Below are 22,027 nucleotides of genomic sequence, written 5' to 3'. Positions count from 1 at the left end.
AAAATAAGAAAGCAGAATAACATATGACAAAAACATTTGTAAACTTGGCCAAATGGTATATACTGGTATATGTGGCTCACCACTGAAGGAATATGGGCTAGTTGATGAGTCCCTATATAAACATAACACTAAGAAAAATGTTTAGATTGAAGGAAAAGCCAACAGTTGTTGTATATAAAGATGGATTACAATTGGAAATTGGATCAGTAGTGAGCAAAGAAAGTGACAAAATTTCTAGAGCAGAAACATTAACATACCTGAACACAGAAAGGTCCTCATGGGAAGGCTCCTTCCCCATGACAAAAAGACAGAAGAAGACAAAGAGAAATGCAAAATACATTGAGGGTGGGGCAATGTGGAGAAAATGCTAGTACAAGAGGTTCTAGGCCTTCAGGAAAAGTGACAAAGGTTGTATCCATGAGAGGCAGTAGAGCCAACCCAGAAGCTTTCCTGAGCCCCTCTTCTCCATTTTCCACTCTGGAGAGCAAACATTTGAAGTTCTACTGGAATAGCTGTAGCTGCTGAACTCTGTAGGCCAAGTTGCTTTGTTCAGATTCAAAACTGCAAGTTTATTAATAGTGGTAAGATTGCTGTGAAAGTCTCTGACACAGTTGTAGGAAAAGAGCCCAAAGTCCTACTGAATTGATGCAAGGCACTCCTTCAAGAGAGGAGTAACCCATATTCAAGAGACAAAGCAGAAAAACAGACCTACAAAACAAGCATAGTCTCCCATTCTCAGTGCAGGGCACATCGCAAAGGTATAAATCATATGCTGATAAATACAGTCACTCTTTGAGTGGCACAGTTCATGAATATTTTGATCATGAATTTGCTTGAGACCTAAAATACCTTGTTTTCTATTTTCTTGGTGAATTAAAAAAATAAGGAAATCTATATGTTTTTCCTTGGGTTTACCCTCTTGTTTAGCTTCTTTAGGATCACAAATTATAGACTCAGTGGCCCCTATCCATGGCTAGAAACCAATTATGAGTGAGTACATCCCATGATCTTCTTTTTGGGTCTGGGTTACCTCACTCAGGATTGTATTTTCTATTTCCATCCATTTGCATGCAAAATTCAAGAAGTCATTGTTTTTTACCGCAGAGTAGTACTCTAATGTATATATATTCCATACTTTCTTCATCCATTCTTCTATTGAAGGGCATCTAGGTTGCTTCCAGGTTCTGGCTATTACAAATAATGCTGCTATGAACATAGTTGGACAAATGCTTTTGTCATATGATAGGGCATCTCTTGGGTATATTCCCAAGAGTGCTATTGCTGAGTCCAGGGGTAGGTTGATCCCAATTTTTCTGAGAAACCACCACACTGATTTCCAAAGTGGTTGCACAATTTTGCAGTCCCACCAGCAATGGATGAGGGTACCCCTTTCTCCACAACCTCTCCAGCAAAGGCTATCCTTGGTGTTTTTGATTTTAGCCATTCTGACAGGTGTAAGATGATATCTCAAAGTTGTTTTGATTTGCATTTCTCTGATCACTAAGGAGGTTGAGCATGACCTTAAGTATCTTTTGGCCATTTTAACTTCTTCTGATGAGAATTCTGGGCCAGCTGGACTGGGACTGAATAAGCATGGGCTGAAACTGGACTCTCTGAACAAGGCGGACAATGAAGGCTGATGAGAAGCCAAGGACAATGGCACTAGGTTTCGATCCTAATACATGAACTGGCTTTGTGGGAGCATAGCCTGTTTGGATGCTCACCTTCCTGGACCTAGATAGAAGTGGGAGGACCTTGGTCTTCCTGTAGAGCAGGGAATTTGGACTGCTCTTCAGTATCGAGAGGGAGGGGGAGTGGACTGGGGGGAGGAGAAGTGGAGTGGGGATAGGGGGAGGGGAGTGGGGGGAGGGGGCAATATGTGGGAGGAGGGAAATGGGAAACGGGGAGCAGTTGGAAATTTTAATTAAAAAAGAATAAAAAAAATGAGGAAAAAAAAATAAGGAAAGAAATTTTCTTACTAATTAGATTTTATAATGTTAAAATGGTATTTTGCATTTAAAATAAGTAATAAGAAATATGATAGTGACATTATCCACAGCTGAAAAGTATATGAGATTTTAATAAAATCATTTTTATTATTAATTAAAAAATTCCAATCCAAATTCCCATTACCTCCCCTCTTTCCACTCCCTCATATACCCTCCCATCCCACCCCCCTCCAGTCCTAAGAGAGGGCAAGACACTCTGCCCTGTGGAAAGTTCAAGGCCCTCCCTACTACATCTAGACTGAGCAAAGTAAGCATCCAAAGAGAATAGGATCCCGAAAAGCCAGTATATGCAGTAGAGACAAATCTCATTGCCACCGTTAGTGGCCCCTCAGTATGCCCCAACTGCAAACTCCATTCAGAGGGACTAGTTTAATTCCATGCTCGTTCACTCCCAGTCCAATTGGAGTTGGTGAGCTCCCATTAGCTCAGGCTAACTGTCTCAGTGGATGAACCCCTCATGGTCTTGACCTCCTTACTCATACTCTCACTCATTCCACTCTTCAGCTGGATGTTGGGAGCTCAGTCTAGTTCTCTGATGTGGGTCTCTGCCTGTTTCTATCTGTTGTTGTACATAGGTTCTATGGTGCTATTTAACATAATCATCAGTCTGACTACAGAGCAAGGCCAGTTCAGGCACCCTCTCCTCTATTGCTTAGGGTCTTAACTGGGTTCATCCTTGTGGATTTCTGGGAATTTTTCTAGAGCCAGGTTTATTGTTAACCCCATAATGTCTCCCTCAATAGAGATATCTCTTTCCTTGTTCTCATCTCTGTCCTTCCACCATCTCATCTCTGTCCTTTCTCCATCTCAATTATCCTATTCCATCAAGTTCTCCTCAACCCTCTCCTTCTCCCCTTCCTTCTAGCCCCCTGACCCCATGCTCCCAATTTAGTCAAATGATCCTCTCTGTTTCCAAATTCCAACTGAGTCTGTATACGTATTTATTTGGGTTCACCTTAGTATTTAGCTACTCTAGGATCATGAACTATAGGCTAAATGTCTTTTGTTTACAGCTAGTATCCACTTATGTGTGAGCACATACCATATTCATTTTGGGGGTGTCTGGGTTACCTAACTTAGGATAGTGTTTTCTAATTCTATCCATTTGCATGCAAAATTCAAGATGTCACTGTTTTTTACTGCTGAGTAGTACTCTAATGTGTAAATCTGCTACATTTTCTTTATCCATTCTTCAGTTGAGGGGCATCTAGGTTGTTTCAAGGTTCTGGCTATAACAAAGAATGCTGTTATGAACATAGTTGACCAAACGCTTTTGAGGTATGATTGAGCATCTTTTGGGTATATTCCCAAGAGTGGTATTGCTTAATCCTAAGGTAGGTTTAGTCCTAATTTTCTGAGAAACCAACCCTAATCTAGATTAATCAAAAGGCAGAGAGGGAACATCCAAATTAACAAAATCAAAACTTAAAAGGGGGATATAACAACAAACTCTGAGGAAATTCAGAGAATCATTAGGCCTTATACAAAAACTTGTACTCCACAAAATTGGAAAATGTAAAAGAAATGGACAGTTTTTTAGATAGATGAAATATACCAAAATTAAATCAAGACCAAGCAAGCAATTTAAAAAGACCTATTAGTCGCAAGGAAACAGAAGTTTTCATCAAAAACATCCCAACCAAAAAACGCCAAGGACCAGATGGTTTTAGTGCAGAATTTTGCCAGAACTCTCAAGAAGAGATAATACCTATACTCCTCAAAGTGTTCCACATAATAGAAACCGAAGGATCATTGCCAAACTCATTTTATGGTTCTACAGTTACCCTGATACCAAAACCATACAAAGACTCAACCAAGAAAGAGTATTACAGACCAATCACACTCATGAACATGGATGCAAAACTTCTCAATAAAATACTGGCAAACAAAATCCAAGAACATGTTAAAATCTTTTACATGGTTTTCAAAAACTACTATATTGTTACAAATGCCATCTACTTTGGAGTTCCAGCTTGCTGAAGTTAATACTTCTTGCATATTAATAATCTATTAACATTTCACTTAAAATTATAAAAGCCAGGGTTTGGCTCTGAGAAATGTTTCTGTTTGTATAAGTTTACAACCTCAAAGTGAACCAAATGAAAACAAAAACAAAATATTAATACTACACACAGATTTCATAATATGTTTATTTGTTGACCTCTTTACAACCTTCTCATAATTCACTCATTCATTCATCCATTTATTAATTCTATAAAATATTTTGATAACTATTTTGTTTTTACTCTTAGGTGCTAAGAATAAACAGAAGTGGCATGATTTCCCCTCCCAGGATGTTCTTTCTGTATTTGAGGAGTTGAACATTAAGTTGAACATGATTGATTCTGTGACTGAAATGATCTGTCTTCACTTTTACATAATAATCACATAATAATCACAAAACGACATAGCACTCAAATTTAAAGAGACAGGAGGTCACTATTGCAGGCCCTTCATGTGGACTGTGATGTTGAGATCTTGTCATCCTTTGTGTGGAGCCACATCTTCCAGAGCTTCTTGTACAGAAATTAGACTGAGTACAGAACAGGGATGAAGTGCAGAGTGTGGACTTTCTGTAGACCATATTAAGGAAAAATGCAACATTAACCAAGATAAATGCTTAGTTCAATGCCAGTTTCATAGAAAAAAAAAAACTGCTATCCCAAACAACTATAACCATGCATTGTATGACCTCACCACAAGCCCCAGACTTCATCTGCTAGTCCTGGAGGTAAAGCTGAATTCTCATTTACTAGTATGCAAATAAAGGCATACTCTCTTTCACTGTTTTGCAAGCATTTTACTTTGTCTAGCCTCTTTGAAATTGGAGTTCATGAAGTGTGAATATTAACATTAAGAACTAATATACCTCTAAAATACAAAAGATGATCTACATTTTAGGAAACTGAGGGCTTCACATCACTGAGCCTGCACCTTAGCCACCAAACCATGGAAATAAATGCCTGTCTAAGTTTAGTGTTTCCCAGGATCAAGACATAGGGGTGGCCAGAAGGGAAAGCAACTCCAATAGCCCAGAAAAGCAGAGAAACTGACTTTTTCTGCTTATATTTAATGTTACAAAACTGCAAAAGAAGTGACAGAAAAAAAACGGCATACAGTAACAGGAAGGTGACCACCATTTGCAGAGCCTTTATGTGGGCCACAGTGCTGATATCTCTGGAGCCTTTGGCATTGTACTGCATGCTCTTCAGATGTCTCCACAGGGAGAAGATGAGCAGGAGAAACACAGTCAGGGTCACAGTGAAGGGGATGAGTGTGAACATAGTGTTGGTGAGTACAATGAGCCTAGCAACTTGAGAATAATTACTTGAGATAACACTGAAGGATCCATTTGCTTCAATTATGTAAATGAAGATATCAATGTGTGTGTTTATGACTAAAATATTTAAAAACAAGAAAAGCAGAGATGCCAAAAGCATGCCTGAAACCATTTTTTTTATTCTCCACTTTAGATGAAGAAAAATAGTGTTTGAGAAATTGGCTATCTTGAGAAAATAGAAGATGCTGAGACATGTAGCAAGCCAGATACTGAAATGATTGGTTACTGTACAGGAAATACAAATTTGCTTCACAATTCTTCTAGTTATTCTTATGGCTGGAAACCGTTCAGATACAAATAAACTTGCAGTTAGTGAAAAAAGCAAAGCAATTCTGGAAATTGCTAAAGTAGTCAAGATCTGATCTATGAAATATGTCTTTCTCCTCTTTACCCAATTCATAATGCTCACTAGCACTGTGAATGCATTGCCTAAAGTTCCCATTAGCAATTCCATATTTAAAATAATTAATAATATGTAACGTAGGACACCATTCATTGTTTCAAAGACAATGCTCCAAATTCCACTGTAGTGCTAAATATTTCTTAATACAGTCTTCTGATGTAAGTCTAGATGATTCTTGAGAATTCGTAACATACTAATTTTAGTGAACTCATAGGTACAATGTCAAATAAACATCAAGATTTACTGATGAAGTGATTTATAGAGATCTTCCCAAAAAATATTACACTTTGCTGGAAAGCCCAGCTGAGCTTCATTGAGATGCTTCATACAATTCACACAGTGAACCAAAGTCCTCCATGGTTGATGTCGAAGAAAACGTAATTCTTATGTACTGTCATCAAAACAAATAAATTTATTTACATTGCTTTGGATGTTTGCATGTTAAATTGTAACCATTTAATTACACAATTCTAATTTATATAAAAGGCAAAGTATCTTGAATTCTATTTAATATAATAATTCCTTTAAAGATTTCAAAATGAAGCCACTTAGGCATCTATATATATTTTCCAAAGTTTTATCTACAAACAAACAATTACCTAATAATCTTACATAGTGAGTTATTCTTCAAATATCTTGGGCTGAGGAGATTAATAATTTTACTTTTTATAATGTCATATATGCATTCATGCACATGCATATAGTAATATATGCTAGTTCATTAACATGCATCTGACATTGCAATCCCTTTCATTTCTTACTTAAATGATTCAGGTGTATCATTTACTTAAAATTAATTGTGAATTTCATTTATGATTAGTCATATGGTAGTTTTTAGGAGATGGTATAAAATTGGTTTCATTTTTAATTGATACAGTAGTAATGTAAATATTCTAAAAAGTTGTGACTATCTTATTCAAACATGTAAATAAATAAGTAATAATTTCTATTCTGTTACAAAGCAGACAATAATTTTACATGAGTGTTGTTGGAGGAGCAGGCTGTGTTCTGGCCAGGCTAGCTTAACCCCCAGGATAACCACAAGGAAATCTGTATTCATTAAATCACTTGCTGGCCCACTAGCTCCAGCCTTTTATTGGCTAACTCTCACATCTTGATTCAACCCATTTCTAATAATCTGTATGTCACCATGAGGCCGTGGCTTACCAGGAAAGATTCAGCATGTCTGACCTGGCAGCTTCTTGGCAGGAGGCTCTCTGCCTGCCTTCTTCGTCCCAGAATTCTGTTTTGTCTACTCCACCCACCTAAGGCCTGCCCTATAGGCTAAGGCAGCTTCTTTATTCAACCAATAAAATCAACACAAATGCAAAAGGATCTCCTATAACACATGAGTTCATTTGCACAAGAATCCTTTTCATTATCCATGTCTCCTACCTTTGTTAATGCATCTGATCCCTTCAACAGTATGAGTCTTAGGCACTATTCATTTCTCTCCAATTTTCACTGACATTTGTTCCTGTAATGTTACTGTAAAGATCAATGCATATAAAGGACAATAAATAGCCCAGGCAAGCCAGGGAATGGAGCAAAGGGTCAGAATATTCTTTAAGACCTAATGGATATTCAAAGAAACAATAACACAAAAGTGAAGTATCAAAATAAGACATCAAAAAAAGTTATAAAAACTTTAGTAAACTTGGCCTAGTTGTGAACAATGGTATATGTGGCTCAGCAATGAAGGAAATTGGGCTACTTGGTGAGATGCTGTATAAACATAGCACTGACTAAAATGTTATATTGAAGGAAAAGCTATAGGTTATTACATGTGAAAGATGGATTATAACTGGAAATTGGAGCAATAATTAGCAATGAAAGTGACAAAATTTCTAGAAACGGAACATTAACATACCTGAAAACAGCAAGGTCCTCATGTGATGACTCTTTGCCATAACCTAAAAGCAGAAGATGACAAAGAGAAATGCAAAACACATTAAGGGAAGGGTGGGGCTGTGTATAGCAAATGCTAGTACAAGAGCTTCAAGGCCTTTAGGAAAAGTGACAAAGCTTGTATCTATGAGAGGCAATAACACCAGGAGCCCTTCTTTTCCACCTACCACACTGGACAGGAAACATTTAAGGTTCTACTGTAAGTCACGTGTTTATAAATTCAGTCACAGGTAGAGTGGCACAGTCCATTAGTATTTTAATCATGAATCTGTGTGAGACTTCAGATATCTTGTTATCTATATTCTTAGTGAATATCTTATGTCATTAAGGATATTCTGACATTTTGAACTATAATGGAACATTGTGAGCATTAGGTTTAATTTTCTAAGTGGCTATCCAGGTCCTGATGGGGGCAGGGAAAATATCCAGTGAATTAAATATTTTGTTCCTTGCCTTCTATGAACTTACAATATGAAAACTTGACAAGAGTTTAGAAAGTATCTCAGAGTAACTCTAATAAAAAAAAAGTGAAAGACCTGTTTGACAAGAACTTTAAATCTTTGAAGAAAGAAATTAACGAAGATACCAGAAAATGGAAAGAACTCCCATGCTCTTGGGTAGGTAGAATTAACATGATAGAAATGACAATCTTACCAAAAACAATCTACAGATTCAGTGCAATGCCCATCAAAATCCCAACAAAATTCTTCAAAGACCTCAAAAGAATGGTACACAACTTCATATGGAAAAGCAAAAAACGAAGAATAGCCAAAACAATTCTATAAAATAAAAGAAATTCTGGAGGCATCACAATCTCTGACATCAAACTCTACTACAGAGCTACAATATTGAAAATAGCCTGGTATTGGCATAAGAACAGACAGGAGGACTAATGAAACCAAATTGAAGACCCAGATATCAATCCACACACCTTCAAACACCTGATTTTTGACAAAGAAGCAAAAAAAATATCAAATGGAAAAAAGAATCATATTTAACAAATGGTGTTGGCATAACTGCATATCAACATATCGAAGAATGAAAATAGACCCATATCTATCACCATGCACAAAACTCAAGTCCAAATGGATCAAAGACATCAACAAAAAGCCAGCCACACTGAACCTCATAGAAGAGAAAGTGGGAAGGATACTTGAATGTATTGGTACAAGAAACCACTTCCTAAATATAACTCCAGCTGGACAGACACTGAGAGAAACAATTAATAAATGAGAACTCCTGAAAGTGAAAAGCTTCTGTAAAGCAAAAGACATGGTCAATAATACAAAACAACAGTCTACAGAATGGGAAAATATCTTCCCCAACCCCACATCAGACAGAGATCTGATCTCTAAAATATACAAAGAACTCAGAAATTGGTCATCAAAAGAACAAATAATCTTATAAAAAGTGGAGTAGAAACCTAAACAGAGAACTCTCAACAGAGTAATCAAAAATGGCTGAAAAATACTTAAGGAAATGCTCAACATCCTTAGTCATCAGAGAAATGCAAATCAAAACAACTCTGAGATTCCATCTTACACCTGTAAGAATGGCCAAAATCAAAAACACCAATGTACAACTTATGCTGGAGAGGTTGTTGGATAAGGGAACACTTCTGCATTGCTGGTGGGAGTGAAAGCTGGTACAATGCCTTTGGATATCAGTATGGTGATTTCTCAGAAAATTAGGAAACAACCTTCTCCAAGACCCAGCAATACTCCATTTAGGTATATATCCAAATGATGCTCTTTCGTGCCACAAGGACATATGCTCAACTATGTTCATAGCAGCATTGTTTGTCATAGCCAGAACCTGGAAACAATCTAAATGCCCCTAGACTGAAGAATGGATAAGAAAAATGTGGTAATTTACACAATGGAGTACTACACAGCAAAAATAAACAAATAAATAAATAAATAAATAGCATCTTAAATTTTGCAGGCAAATGGAAGGAGCTAAAAAATGTCCTACTGAGTAAAGTAACACTTACCCAGAAAGACAATTATCATCTGTACTTACTCATAAGTGGTTTCTAAACATAAAGTTAAAAAAAAAACAGCCTGCAAATCACAATCCCAGAGAACCTATACAACACTGAGGACCCTAAGAGAGGCATACATGGATCTAATCTACTTGGGATGTTGTAAAAAACAAGATCTCCTGAGTAAATTAGGAGAATTGGGGACCATGGAAGAGGGTTGAAAGAGAGGGGAGAGGCAGGGAGGAGAAGAGGAAAAAATTTAGAGCTCAATAAAAAACAATACAGAAAAAAACCTATGAAGAAAAAATTTAAAAAATAATATGCTGATTGGTCAATGACCAGTCAAGAAGTATAGATGGGATTACCAGAACAGAATTCTGGGAAGAGGAAAGGCTCAGTCTGCAATCATCACTCAGACACAGAGGAAACAAGAAGAAAATGCCTCGCTGATGAAAGGTCCCAAGCCGTGTGGCTAACACAGACAAGAATGATGGGTTAGTGAACAATGTAAGGGTTAGTTAATAAGAATGCCTGATCTAATAGGCCAACCAGTTTATAACTAATGTAGACCTATGTACAGTTGTTGGGATTCAATGGCTGCTGGACTGGGCAGAACAGAAATTTCTGTCAACAGGAATCTCACATCAGCAGCCTGTCATGTTAATAACCCACTGCTCTCCTGACTCTAGTAAACTCTTTGCCTGTAAAATATCCCCTCTCCCTCCCTGTCTCTCCATTTATGATTATCTCTAAAATCTAAGACTTATGAACTGAGCAATCCCTAGAAAAAATACATCTTAGGGAACAGATTGCTTCTCATTGAAGTGTACAAACCTACACCTTAGTCCCCAAAACACAGAAAGGAAGACATACTTAAATTTCCTGTTCTTTAGAATCAGGAGACGAGAATGGGCTGAGAGAAAAACAAATCCCAGAGCTGGTAAAAACAAAATTATTGAGTTTTCTGCTTAAAGTTACTGCTACAGAATAGTAGGAAAAGCAACAGAAAAAAAACAGTATACAAAAACAAGAAGTTGACCACAATTTTTAAGACCTTTATGTGGACTGTACTGCTGACATCTCTGTAGTCTTCGGCAATGAGCTTTGTGTCCTTCATATGTCTCCACAGAAGAAGATGAGCAGAAGGAAAATAATCAGGGTCATAGAAGAGGGAATGAATGTGAATATAGTGTTGATGAATAAAATTAGCCTTAAAAATTGTTGAGATTTGCTTGAAATAGCACTATAGGATGTTTTATGCTTCATGTTCATCAATCCAGACATTACCATGTCTATTTATGACTAAAATAATCAAAGACAAGAAAAGCAGAGATGCCAGTAATGCCATCAAAACAACTTTTTTTAACTCTTCACTTTAGGTGAAGAAAAAAAGAGTTTGGAAAAAAAAATGGCCATTTTGAGAAAATAAATGATGCTGAGGTTTATAGCAAGTCAGAAGCTAAAATGATTTGTCACCATCCAGAAAATATTGAATCTTCTCTCTACTTTTTCAGTTATCAGTAAGGATGGGTACAGCTCAGATAGCAAAAAGACTTTGAAAAGAGACCAGAGCAGAGTGATTCTGGAGATGGCCAGAGCAGTGAGGATCTGATCAACTGTTGAGACCTTTCTTTTCTTGACCCAATCCATGATGTTCACAGGTGCCACAAATGCAATTCCTAACTTTTCTGCTATTGATTCTATGCTTAAAATGAGAGTTAGCATGAACTGTAGGAAATCACACATTGTCAATGTGATGCTCCAGTTTCTATGACACTGCTGTAGATATATAATACAGTCTAAAATCTAGATCAACCTGATTCTTGAAAGTCCATAGCACATTAACTTTTAAGAAATTCCATAAACAATGTAAACCAAAAAGCAACATTCAATAATTAAATTATTTATGTATTTCTCCGTGAATATCTTTCATAGTTGAAGGCAAGCCAGTTCAAGTTAATGCAGATACTCTGTGCATTACCTGTTAGAATGAAAACCACAGGACTCTAATGTGTTGTCATCAAAATAAGATAGATTTATTTGCATTGTTTTCTAGTTTTGTCTGGTGCATATTTTCATCTGGTTTCTGAGCAAGTAAGATTTGGAAGATGTAACTCATAACAAGCAAAATGTGGAGGAGTAATCTCATTAAATAAATCAAAATTAGTTCTATACAGGGAGTTATGAATGTTTTCCAAAGATCTTCCAACGAGCTATCTAATAAACTCCTAAACATCTTCATTCATCAGATACTTAGTACTAAGAATGCTAATCATTTTACTTTTGACATGGTCCTGCACACACATATCCAACAAAGAAATATATATTTATTTAGATTAAAATACGTTTCACTCTTCAACACAAACAATGGAGGTTTACATTTTTCAGCATTTATTGTGCATCTAACACATGTAGTAGCTGTCAAGACACTATGTAAAAATTGCATTAAAACATAATTGCTACAGATGTGGTATATGTATTATGTAAACCTATGATTGTATTGTCCATGTATATCAATAACATTGAAGTCTTTCTATTGTGGTTAAAAAAAAGTGCTAAAATTAATTCATCTACCTACCAAGAAACCTTTTCATTCTCTATGTCTTTTTGCTTGAATGTCTACTTCCCACTTTATTACCAGAACTGTGGGTATTGATTTTAGAAGGAATAGCAGGCTGCATTCCTGCCACCTAGCTTTACGCCTGAAATAGCAACACACAAATTATATTCTTTTAAATGCTGCCTGGCCCATTATTTCTAGCCTCTTCTTGGCTAATTCTTACATCTTGATTAACCCATTTCTAATAATGTGTGTAGCACCACAAGGTGGTGGCTTACCAGGAAAAATTCAGCACGTCTGACCTGGCAGCTGGCTCCATGGCAGTCTGCCCCAGAGAGGAAAGGCATGGCGATTTCCTCACTTTCCTCTTCCTCCCAGCATTCTGTTCTGTCTACTCCACCCAACTAAGGGCTGGCCTATCAAATGGGCCAAGGCGGTTTCTTTATTAACCAATGAAATCAACACAAACAGAAGACCCTCCCACATCAATTGATTATTGCCTATCACTTTGAACCAGCTCCATTACATTAACTAAAGGCATCAAGGCAAGTAAAAGATAATGCATTACTTAGACAAGTGGGAAATGTTCAGAAACTAAAGTTCGTCAGAGAATCAAAGACACAAATACAATAAAATTAGCAAGAGAATATAAAAATAGTTATCAAAGAATTTAGTAAAATTGGTGTGGTGGTTCACACTGGAAAACCCAAATTGTCATTGACGAGGTGGAACAGGTTATTAACTGTCCAAAGTCAGCCTATATTATAAATGAGATACTGCCTAAAAGCATAATTTTTTAATACAGTGGAGAAAGACATGGACTATTTCAGTGTGAGAAGAGAATACAAGCTCATAACCCTGAAGGGAATGCTCAACATAGAGGGACAAGACAAAATCAAATTAGTACACATTTTATAACATATGAGTCCCCATCAAATTGCCTCCGAGATACATGTGAAAATGTATTCAACATTTTTCCAATGTGCAAACAAATAAATAAAAAATATTCAAGGAGAAAAATGTTGATAATGTAAGCCTAGTAATTTGAATAGTTTCCTTCTAAAGATTCACAGAATCGTTATGACTGAACACAGGCCACATGAATACATACACACATGTATTTTAAATATTAACATAAAACATTTAAAAGCATCAAAATGATTCATTCTATATAGAAAAAATTATATTTTACTAATATTATGTATTCACATATTTATTTATTCCATATTCATATTTATTTTTATATAACAGCATATGTTTCTGTAATTTCTGCCAGGGCTGTAATAGTTAGGGTAGTACCTAATCTACACAATTCACAATGATACAAATGAAGTACAGAAGTTTGAAATTTATACAAAAATAATTTATTAGGAGCTAATGTTCCTCTAAAATACAAAAGATGATGCACATTTTAGGAAACTGAGGGCTCCACAGCACTGAGCCTGCACTCAGCCACCACAGCATGGAAATAAATGCCTGTCTAAGTTTAGTGTTTCCCAGAATCAAGACACAGGAGTGGCCAGAAGGGAAAGCAACTCCAATAATCCAGAAAAGTAGAGAAACTGAGCTTTTTTGCTTATTCTTAATGTTACAAAACTGCAACAGAAGTGAGAGAAAATAAAAGGAATACAGTAACAGGAAGCTGACCACCATTTGCAGAGCCTTTAGGTGGGCTGCTTTGCTGACATCTCTGGAGCCTTTGGCATTGTACTGCATGTTCTGCAGATGTTGCCACGGGGAGAAGATGAGCAGGAGAAACACAGTCAGGGTCACGGTGAAGGGAATGAGTGTGAACATAGTGTTGGTGTGTATAATGTGCCTAGGAACTTGAGAATAATTACTTGAGATAACTCTGAAGAATGCGTTGGCTTCAACTCTGTCAATCCAGAGATCAATATGTGTGTTTACAACTAAAATGTTTAAAAACAAGAAAAACAGAGATGCCAACAGTGTCCCTGAAACCATGTTTTTTACTCTCCACTTTAGATGAAGAAAAATAGAGTTGGAAAAAAATGGCTATCTTGAGAAAATAAAAGATGCTGAGACATGTAGCAAGCCAGATACTGAAATGATTGGTTACTGTCCAGAAAATACAAATTTGTCTCATAATTCTTCTAGTTTATTATTATGTCTGGGTATTGTTCAGATACAAATAAACCTACAGGTAGTGAAAAGAGCAAAGCAACTCTGGAAATTGTCAGAGTAGTCAAGATCTGATCTATGAGAGATATCTTTCTCCTCTTTAACCAGTGCATAACGTTCACCAAAACTGTGAATGTATTGCCTAAATTTCCCATTAGAAATTCCACACTTATGTAGTTGATAACATGTAATGTAGGAAACCATTCATTGTTTCTAAGAGACTGTTCAGAATTTCACTATAATTCAAAATATTTGTGAATACAATTTTCTGATGTATGTCTAGCTGATTCTTGAGAATTCATTACATACTAATTAAATGAACTTGTTTGTACAATGTCAAGTAAACATCAGATTTACTAATGAAGTGGTTTATAGAGTTATTCACAAAATCTTACACTTTGCAAGAAAACCCAGGTGTGCTTCATCCAGTTGCTTCATATTTTATATATAATGGACTGGAGTCCTTCATAGTTGATGGTGAAGAAAGCAGAATTCTCATGTACTGTATTCAAAACATATAAATTTATTTTCATTATCTTGACTATGCACATATTAAATTTTAATCATTTATTTTCTGACAAGAAAAATTATAAAATTTTAACTCACATAAAAAGCAAAATATCTTAACTTCTATGCAACAAAATTTTCCATTAAATATTTCAAAATGAAGCCAGTTAGGCACCTATACATATTTTCCAAAGTTCTCTCTACAAGCAAACAATTACCTAACAATCTTACATAGTTAGTTATACTTCAAATACTGGAACTGAGAAGATTAATAATTTTACTTTTTATACAGTCATATGTGTGTGCATACATAATCACATATATACTAGTTCATAATTATGCAGTTATTTATATCATAATCCCTTTCATTTCTGACATAAATAATTCATATTTATAATATACATAAAATATATTGTGCATTTCACTTACAATTAATAATATGATAGTTGTTAGGAGATGGTATAATTGCTTTCATTTTTAATTGTGCAGTAGTAATGTAAATATGCTAAAGACTTGTGACTAAATAAATATGGAATAATTCCTATTCTGTTACAAAGCAGAAATTAATTTACATGAATTCATTTGCACGAGACTCCTTTTCATTATCCATGTCTCCTACCTTTGTTAATACATCTGATTCCTTCACCAGTTTAAGCACTTGGCACTATTCATTTCCAGTTTTCACTGACATTTGTTCCTGTAATGTCACTGTAGGTATCTATGCATATAAAGGACAATACATAGCCAAGTCAAGCCAGGGAAGAGAGCAAAGGGTCAAAATATTCTTCAAGAACTAATGGATAATGTCCACATCTTTGAATGGTATTATTATAAAGCAATAAAAAATAAAAATAAAAAAGACTTAATGGATAGTCAAAGAAGCAATAACACAAAACGAGAAGTATTAAAATAAGAAAGCAGAATAACGTATGACAAAAACATACTAAACTTGGACAAGTGGTATGCAATGGTATATGTGGCTCAGCACTGAAGGAAACTGGGCTAGTTGGTGAGACCCTATATAAACATAACACTAACAAAAATGTTTAGATTAAAGGAAAAGTCAGAGGTTATTGTATGTGAAAAATAGACCAACATAACATTACAACTGGAAATTGGAGCAATAGTGAGCAAAGAAAATGACAAAATTTCTAGAATAGAAACATTAACATACCTGAACACAGAAAGATCCTCATGGGATGGCTCTTTCCTCATAACAAAAAGGCAGAAGATGACAAGGAGAAATGCAAAACACATTAAGGATGGGGCTGTGTGGAGCAAATGCTAGTCCAAGAGCTTCAAGGCCTTTAGGAAAAGTGACAAAGTTTGTATCCATGGGAGGCAGTAACACCAGCCCAGGAGCTTTCCTGAGCCCCTCTTCTCCACCTTCCACTCTGAACAGGAAACATTTGAAGTTCTACTGGAGTAGCTGTAGGTGCTGGACTCTGTAGGCCAAGTTGTTTTGTTCAAGTTCAAAACTGCTACTGTATTAATAGTGGCAAAATTGCTGTGAAAGTCTCTGACACAGTTATTGGAAAAGAGCTCAAACACCTACCGAATTGATGCAAGGCACTGCTTCAAGAGAGAAGTAACCCATATTCAAGAGACAAAGCAGCAAAAACAAGCATAGTGTCCTAGTGTCCTATTCTCAGTGCATGACACTCCACAAACGTATAAGTCATATGTTGATAAATCCAGTGACTCTTCGAGTGACACAGTTCATGAATATTTTGATCATGAATCTGTTTGAGATCTCATATATCTTGTTTTCTATTTTTTGGTGAATAAAAAATAAGGAAAGGAATTTTATTACTAATTAGACTTTATAATGTTAAATGGTATTTTGCATATAAATAAGCAATAAGAAATATAATGATGGTGACATTATCCACAGTTGAAAAGTATATGAGATTTTATTAAAATCATTTTTATTATTAAATTTAAAATACTAATCCAAATTCCCACTTCCTCCCCTCTTTCCACTCCTTCACAAACTCTCCCATCCCACCCCCTTCCAATCCTGAGAGGGCAAGGCACTCTGCCCTGTGGAAAGTTCAAGGCCCTCCCTACTACATCTAGGCTGAGCAAGGTATACATCCAAAGACAATAGGATCCCTAAAAGACAGTATATGCAGTAGAGACGAATCCCATTGCCACCGTTAGTGGACCCTCAGTATGCCCCAACTGTAAACTCTATTTAGAGGGACTAGTTTAATTCCATGCTCTTTCACTCCCGGTCCAGTTGGAGTTGGTGAGCTCCCATTAGCTCAGGCTAATTGTCTCAGTGGATGAACCCCTCATGGTCTTGACCTTCTTGCTCATACTCTCACTCATTCCACTCTTCAACTGGACCTTGGGAGCTCAGTCCAGTTCTCTTATGTTGGTCTCTGCCTCTGTTTCCATCTGTTGTTGTACATAGGTTCTATGGTGCTATTTAAGATAATCATCAGTCTGACTACAGAGCAAGGTCAGTTCAGGCACCCTCTCCTCTATTGCTTAGGGTCTTAGCTGCGTTCATCCTTGTGGATTCCTGGGGATTTTTCTAGAGCAAGGTTTATTGTTAACCCCATAATGGTTCCCTCAATCAATATCTCTTTCCTTGCTCTCATCTCTGTCCTTAGTCAATCTCATCTCTGTCCTTTCTCTATCTCAACTATATTATTCCCTCAAGTTTTCCTCAACCCTCTCCTTCTCCCTTCTATTACCCACACCTGTGCTCCCAATTTGGTCAGGTGATTTTCTCTGTTTCCAATTTTCAGGTGAGTGTATATACGTTTTTCTTTATGTTCACCTTACTACTTAGTTTTTATAGGATCATGAACTATAGGCTCAATATCTTTTGTTTATGGCTAGTATCCACTTATGACTGAGTACATACCATAATCTTTTGGGGGGAGTCTAGGTTACCTCACTCAGGACAGTGTTTTCTAATTCCATTCATTTGCAGGCAAAATTTAAAATGTCATTGCTTTTTACCGCTGAGTGATATTCTAATGTGTAAATGTGCCACACTTTCTTTAACCATTCTTTGGTCTTGGGGCATCTAGGTTGTTTCAGGTTCTGGCTATAACAAATAATGTTATGGAGTTCCGGCCGGCGGAGGCACCGGCAGGCAGGCCTAGGCGGCGGAAGCAATGGCGCGCAGGCAGGCCCGGGCAGCGGAGGCACCAGCACGCAGGCAAGTCCTAGCGGCAGAGGCACCGGCGTGCAGGCAGGCCCGGGTGGCGGAGGCACCGGCAGTCAGGCCCGGCAGGCAGGCCTAGGCAGCGGAAGCACCGGCGCACAGACAGGCCCGGGCGGCGGAGGCACCAGCACGCAGGCAAGTCCGGGCGGCAGAGGCACCGGCGTGCAGGCAGGCCAGGGTGGCGGAGGCACCTACAGTCAGGCCCGGCAGGCAGGCCTAGGAGGCGGGGGCACCGGCGCGCAGGCAGGCCCAGGTGGCGGAGGCACCGGCAGGCAGGCCTAGGCGGCGGAAGCACCCGCGCACAGACAGTTCCGGGCAGCGGAGGCACCGGCAGGCAGGCCCGGGCGGCGGAGGCACTGGATAAAGGATAGTGCGGGCAAGAAACAGGGAAGCCTGCACTGAGAACAGATTGCCCCGCTACAATTAAATCAAACCCAATAGATAGCATCGGTAAGAGGAGATGGGCAGACGCCAAGGCAAGAATTCACCCAACAATCTGAAAAACAACATGAAAACACCAGAACCCAATGATCTTACAACACAAGGACTTGAACACCCTATCACAGGAGAAGAGGGAAAAACTGACTTTTTGAAAGCAATAGAGTCCCTTAAACAACATGTAAAAAATGCCCTCATAGAAATGGATGAGAAGTATAACAAAAAGTTTGAAGAAATGAGTAAATACGTAAATGATACCCTGGGAAGCCAAGAAAAAACGATCAAACAGGTAATGGAAACAGTCCAAGAATTGAAAACTGAAATGGAAGCAAGGAAGAAAACACAAACTGAGGACCAGCTGGATATGGCAAATATAGGTCAACGAGCAGAGACTACAGAAACAAGCATAATCAATAGAATACAAGAGATAGAAGAAAGAATCTCAGATTCTGAAGACAACATAGAGAAAATAAACGGACTGATCAAAGAAAACACCAAAACCAACAAATTCTCATCACAAAACATTCAGGAAATATGGGACACAATAAAAAGACCAAACTTAAGAATAATAGGGATAGAAGAAGGAGAAGAGGCACAGCTCAAAGGTCCAGAAAACATTTTTAACAAAATTATGGAAGAAAACTTCCCCAACATAAAGAAAGATATTCCTTTGAATATTCAAGAAGCATACAGAACACCAAACAGACTGGATCAAAAAAAAACGTCCCCTCGCCATATAATAATCAAAACACAAAATATACAGATTAAAGAAAGAATATTAAGAGCTGCAAAGGAAAAAGGCCAAGTAACTTATAAAGGTAAACCGATCAGACTTACACCTGACTTCTCTATGGAAACCATGAAAGCCAGAAGGTCCTGGATAGAGGTACTACAGAAACTAAGAGACCATGGATGCAAACCCAAACTACTATACCCAGCCAAGCTATCGTTCACTATCAATGGAGAAAACAAGACATTCCAGGATAAGAACAAATTTAAACAATACGTTGCCACAAATCCAGCCCTACAGAAAGTAATAGAAGGAAAATCACAACCCAAGGAATCCAACATTGCCAACACTGCCTACAATAACCCAGGCATCTAGTGACCCTTCAACAGCACAACTCAAAGAAGGGAGACACACAAACTCTTCTACCAAAAGCAGTAAGAATAACCGGAGTTAACAACCACTGGTCATTAATATCACTTAATATTAATGGTCTCAATTCACCAATAAAAAGGCACAGGCTAAGAGATTGGGTACGAAAACAGGATCCAACAGTCTGCTGTTTGCAAGAAACTCATCTCAACCACAAAGACAGGCATCTACTCAGAGTAAAGGGTTGGGAAAAGGTTTTTCAAGCAAATGGTCCTAAGAAAAAAGCAGGTGTGGCCATACTAATTTCTAACAAAACTGACTTCAAACTAAAATAAATCAGAAGAGATCGACAGGGACACTTTATACTCATAACAGGAACGATTCAGCAGGATGAAGTCTCAATCCTGAATATCTATGCCCCTAATATAAAAGCACCCACTTATGTAAAAGAAATATTGCTAAAACTCAAGGCAGACATCAAATCACACACACTAGTAGTAGGAGACTTCAACACACCTCTCTCACCAATGGACAGGTCAATCAGACAGAAAACTAATAGAGAATTAAGAGAATTGTTGGAGGTAATGAATCAAATGGACTTAACAGACATCTATAGAACACTCCACCCAAATAGGAAAGAATACACCTTCTTCTCGGCAGCTCATGGAACCTTCTCGAAAATTGACCACATACTTGGAAACAAAGGAAACCTCCACAGATACAAAAAAATATCAGTGTCCACCTGTGTCTTATCAGATCACCACGGATTAAAGTTAGAAGCCACCAACAAAGCTACCCCCAGAAAGCTGACAAACTCATGGAAACTGAACAGTCAACTACTGAACCACACCTGGGTCAAGGAAGAAATTAAGAAAGAAATTAAAGTCTTCCTTGAATTTAATGAAAACAAAGAGACAACATACTCAAACCTATGGGACACGATGAAAGCAGTGCTAAGAGGAAAGTTCATAGCACTAAGTGCCCACTTAAAGAAAACGGAGAAAGCATACATTGGGGACTTAACAGCACACCTGAAAGCTCTAGAAAAAAAAGAAGCAGACGCGCCCAGGAGGAGTAGAAGACTGGAAATAATCAAACTGAGGGCAGAAATCAACAAAATAGAAACACAGAAAACAGTCCAAAGAATCAATGAAACAAAAAGTTGGTTCTTGGAGAAAATCAACAAGATTGACAAACCCCTATCCAAACTAATTAAACGACAGAGAGAGAACACGCAAATAAATAAGATCAGAAATGAAAAGGGGGACATAACCACAGACACAGAGGAAATTCAGAGAATCATTAGATCTTACTACAAAAGCCTGTATGCCACAAAACTGGAAAATGCAAAAGAAATGGACACTTTTTTAGATAAGTACCATATACCAAACCTAAACCAAGACCAGGTGAACGATCTAAATAGACCTGTTAGTCGCGAAGAATTAGAAACAGTTATCAAAAATCTCCCTTCCAAAAAAAGCCCAGGGCCAGATGGTTTCAATGCAGAATTCTACCAGAACTTCCAAGAAGAGCTAATACCTATACTTCTTAATGTATTTCACAATATAGAAACAGAAGAGTCATTGCCAAATTCCTTTTATGAAGCTACAGTTACCCTGATACCAAAACCACACAAAGACCCAACCAAGAAAGAGAATTACAGGCCTATCTCACTCATGAACATCGACGCAAAAATTCTCAATAAAATACTGGCAAACCGAATCCAAGAACACATTAGAAAAGTTATCCAGTATGATCAAGTAGGCTTCATTCCAGAGATGCAGGGCTGGTTCAACATACGCAAATCTATCAATGTAATCAACCATATAAATAAACTGAAAGAAAAAAACCATATGATCATTTCATTAGATGCTGAAAAAGCATTCGACAAAATTCAACACTCCTTTATGATAAAGGTCTTGGAGAGATTAGGGATACAAGGGGCATACCTAAATATAATAAAAGCTATTTACAGCAAGCCGACAGCTAACATTAAATTAAATGGAGAAAAACTCAAAGCCATCCCACTAAAATCAGGAACACGACAAGGATGTCCACTCTCTCCATACCTCTTCAATATAGTTCTTGAAGTTCTAGCAATAGCAATAAGACAACATAAGGGGATCAAGGGGATCCGTATTGGAAAGGAAGAAGTTAAGCTTTCATTATTTGCAGATGATATGATAGTATACATAAGCGACCCCAAAAACTCTACCAAAGAACTCCTACAGCTGATAAACACCTTTGGTAATGTGGCAGGATACAAAATCAACTCCAAAAAATCCTATACACTAAGGATAAGGAAGCAGAGAGGGAAATCAGAGAAGCATCACCTTTCACGATAGCCACAAATAGCATAAAATACCTTGGGGTAACTCTGACCAAGGAAGTGAAAGATCTATTTGGCAAGAACTTTAAGTCTTTGAAGAAAGAAATTGAAGAGGACACCAGAA

The 22,027-nt window shown here is 37.4% G+C and overlaps 1 protein-coding gene and 1 pseudogene across 1 annotated transcript; both read right to left on the bottom strand.

Annotated features, from left to right (window-relative positions):
• Positions 1–4,906: 4,906 nt before the first annotated feature.
• Positions 4,907–5,845, bottom strand: LOC130883364 (taste receptor type 2 member 140-like). The gene has a single exon (XM_057783645.1). The coding sequence runs from the start codon at positions 5,843–5,845 to the stop codon at positions 4,907–4,909; it is 939 nt and encodes a 312-aa protein (XP_057639628.1).
• A 7,733-nt stretch (positions 5,846–13,578) lies between these two features.
• On the bottom strand, positions 13,579–14,459 carry LOC130883360 (taste receptor type 2 member 140-like; annotated as a pseudogene).
• Positions 14,460–22,027: the final 7,568 nt, after the last annotated feature.

The sequence above is a fragment of the Chionomys nivalis genome, chromosome 1 (assembly GCF_950005125.1).
Source record: "Chionomys nivalis chromosome 1, mChiNiv1.1, whole genome shotgun sequence".
NCBI lineage: Eukaryota > Metazoa > Chordata > Mammalia > Rodentia > Cricetidae > Chionomys > Chionomys nivalis.
This window is presented reverse-complemented; position numbering and strand designations above follow the sequence as displayed.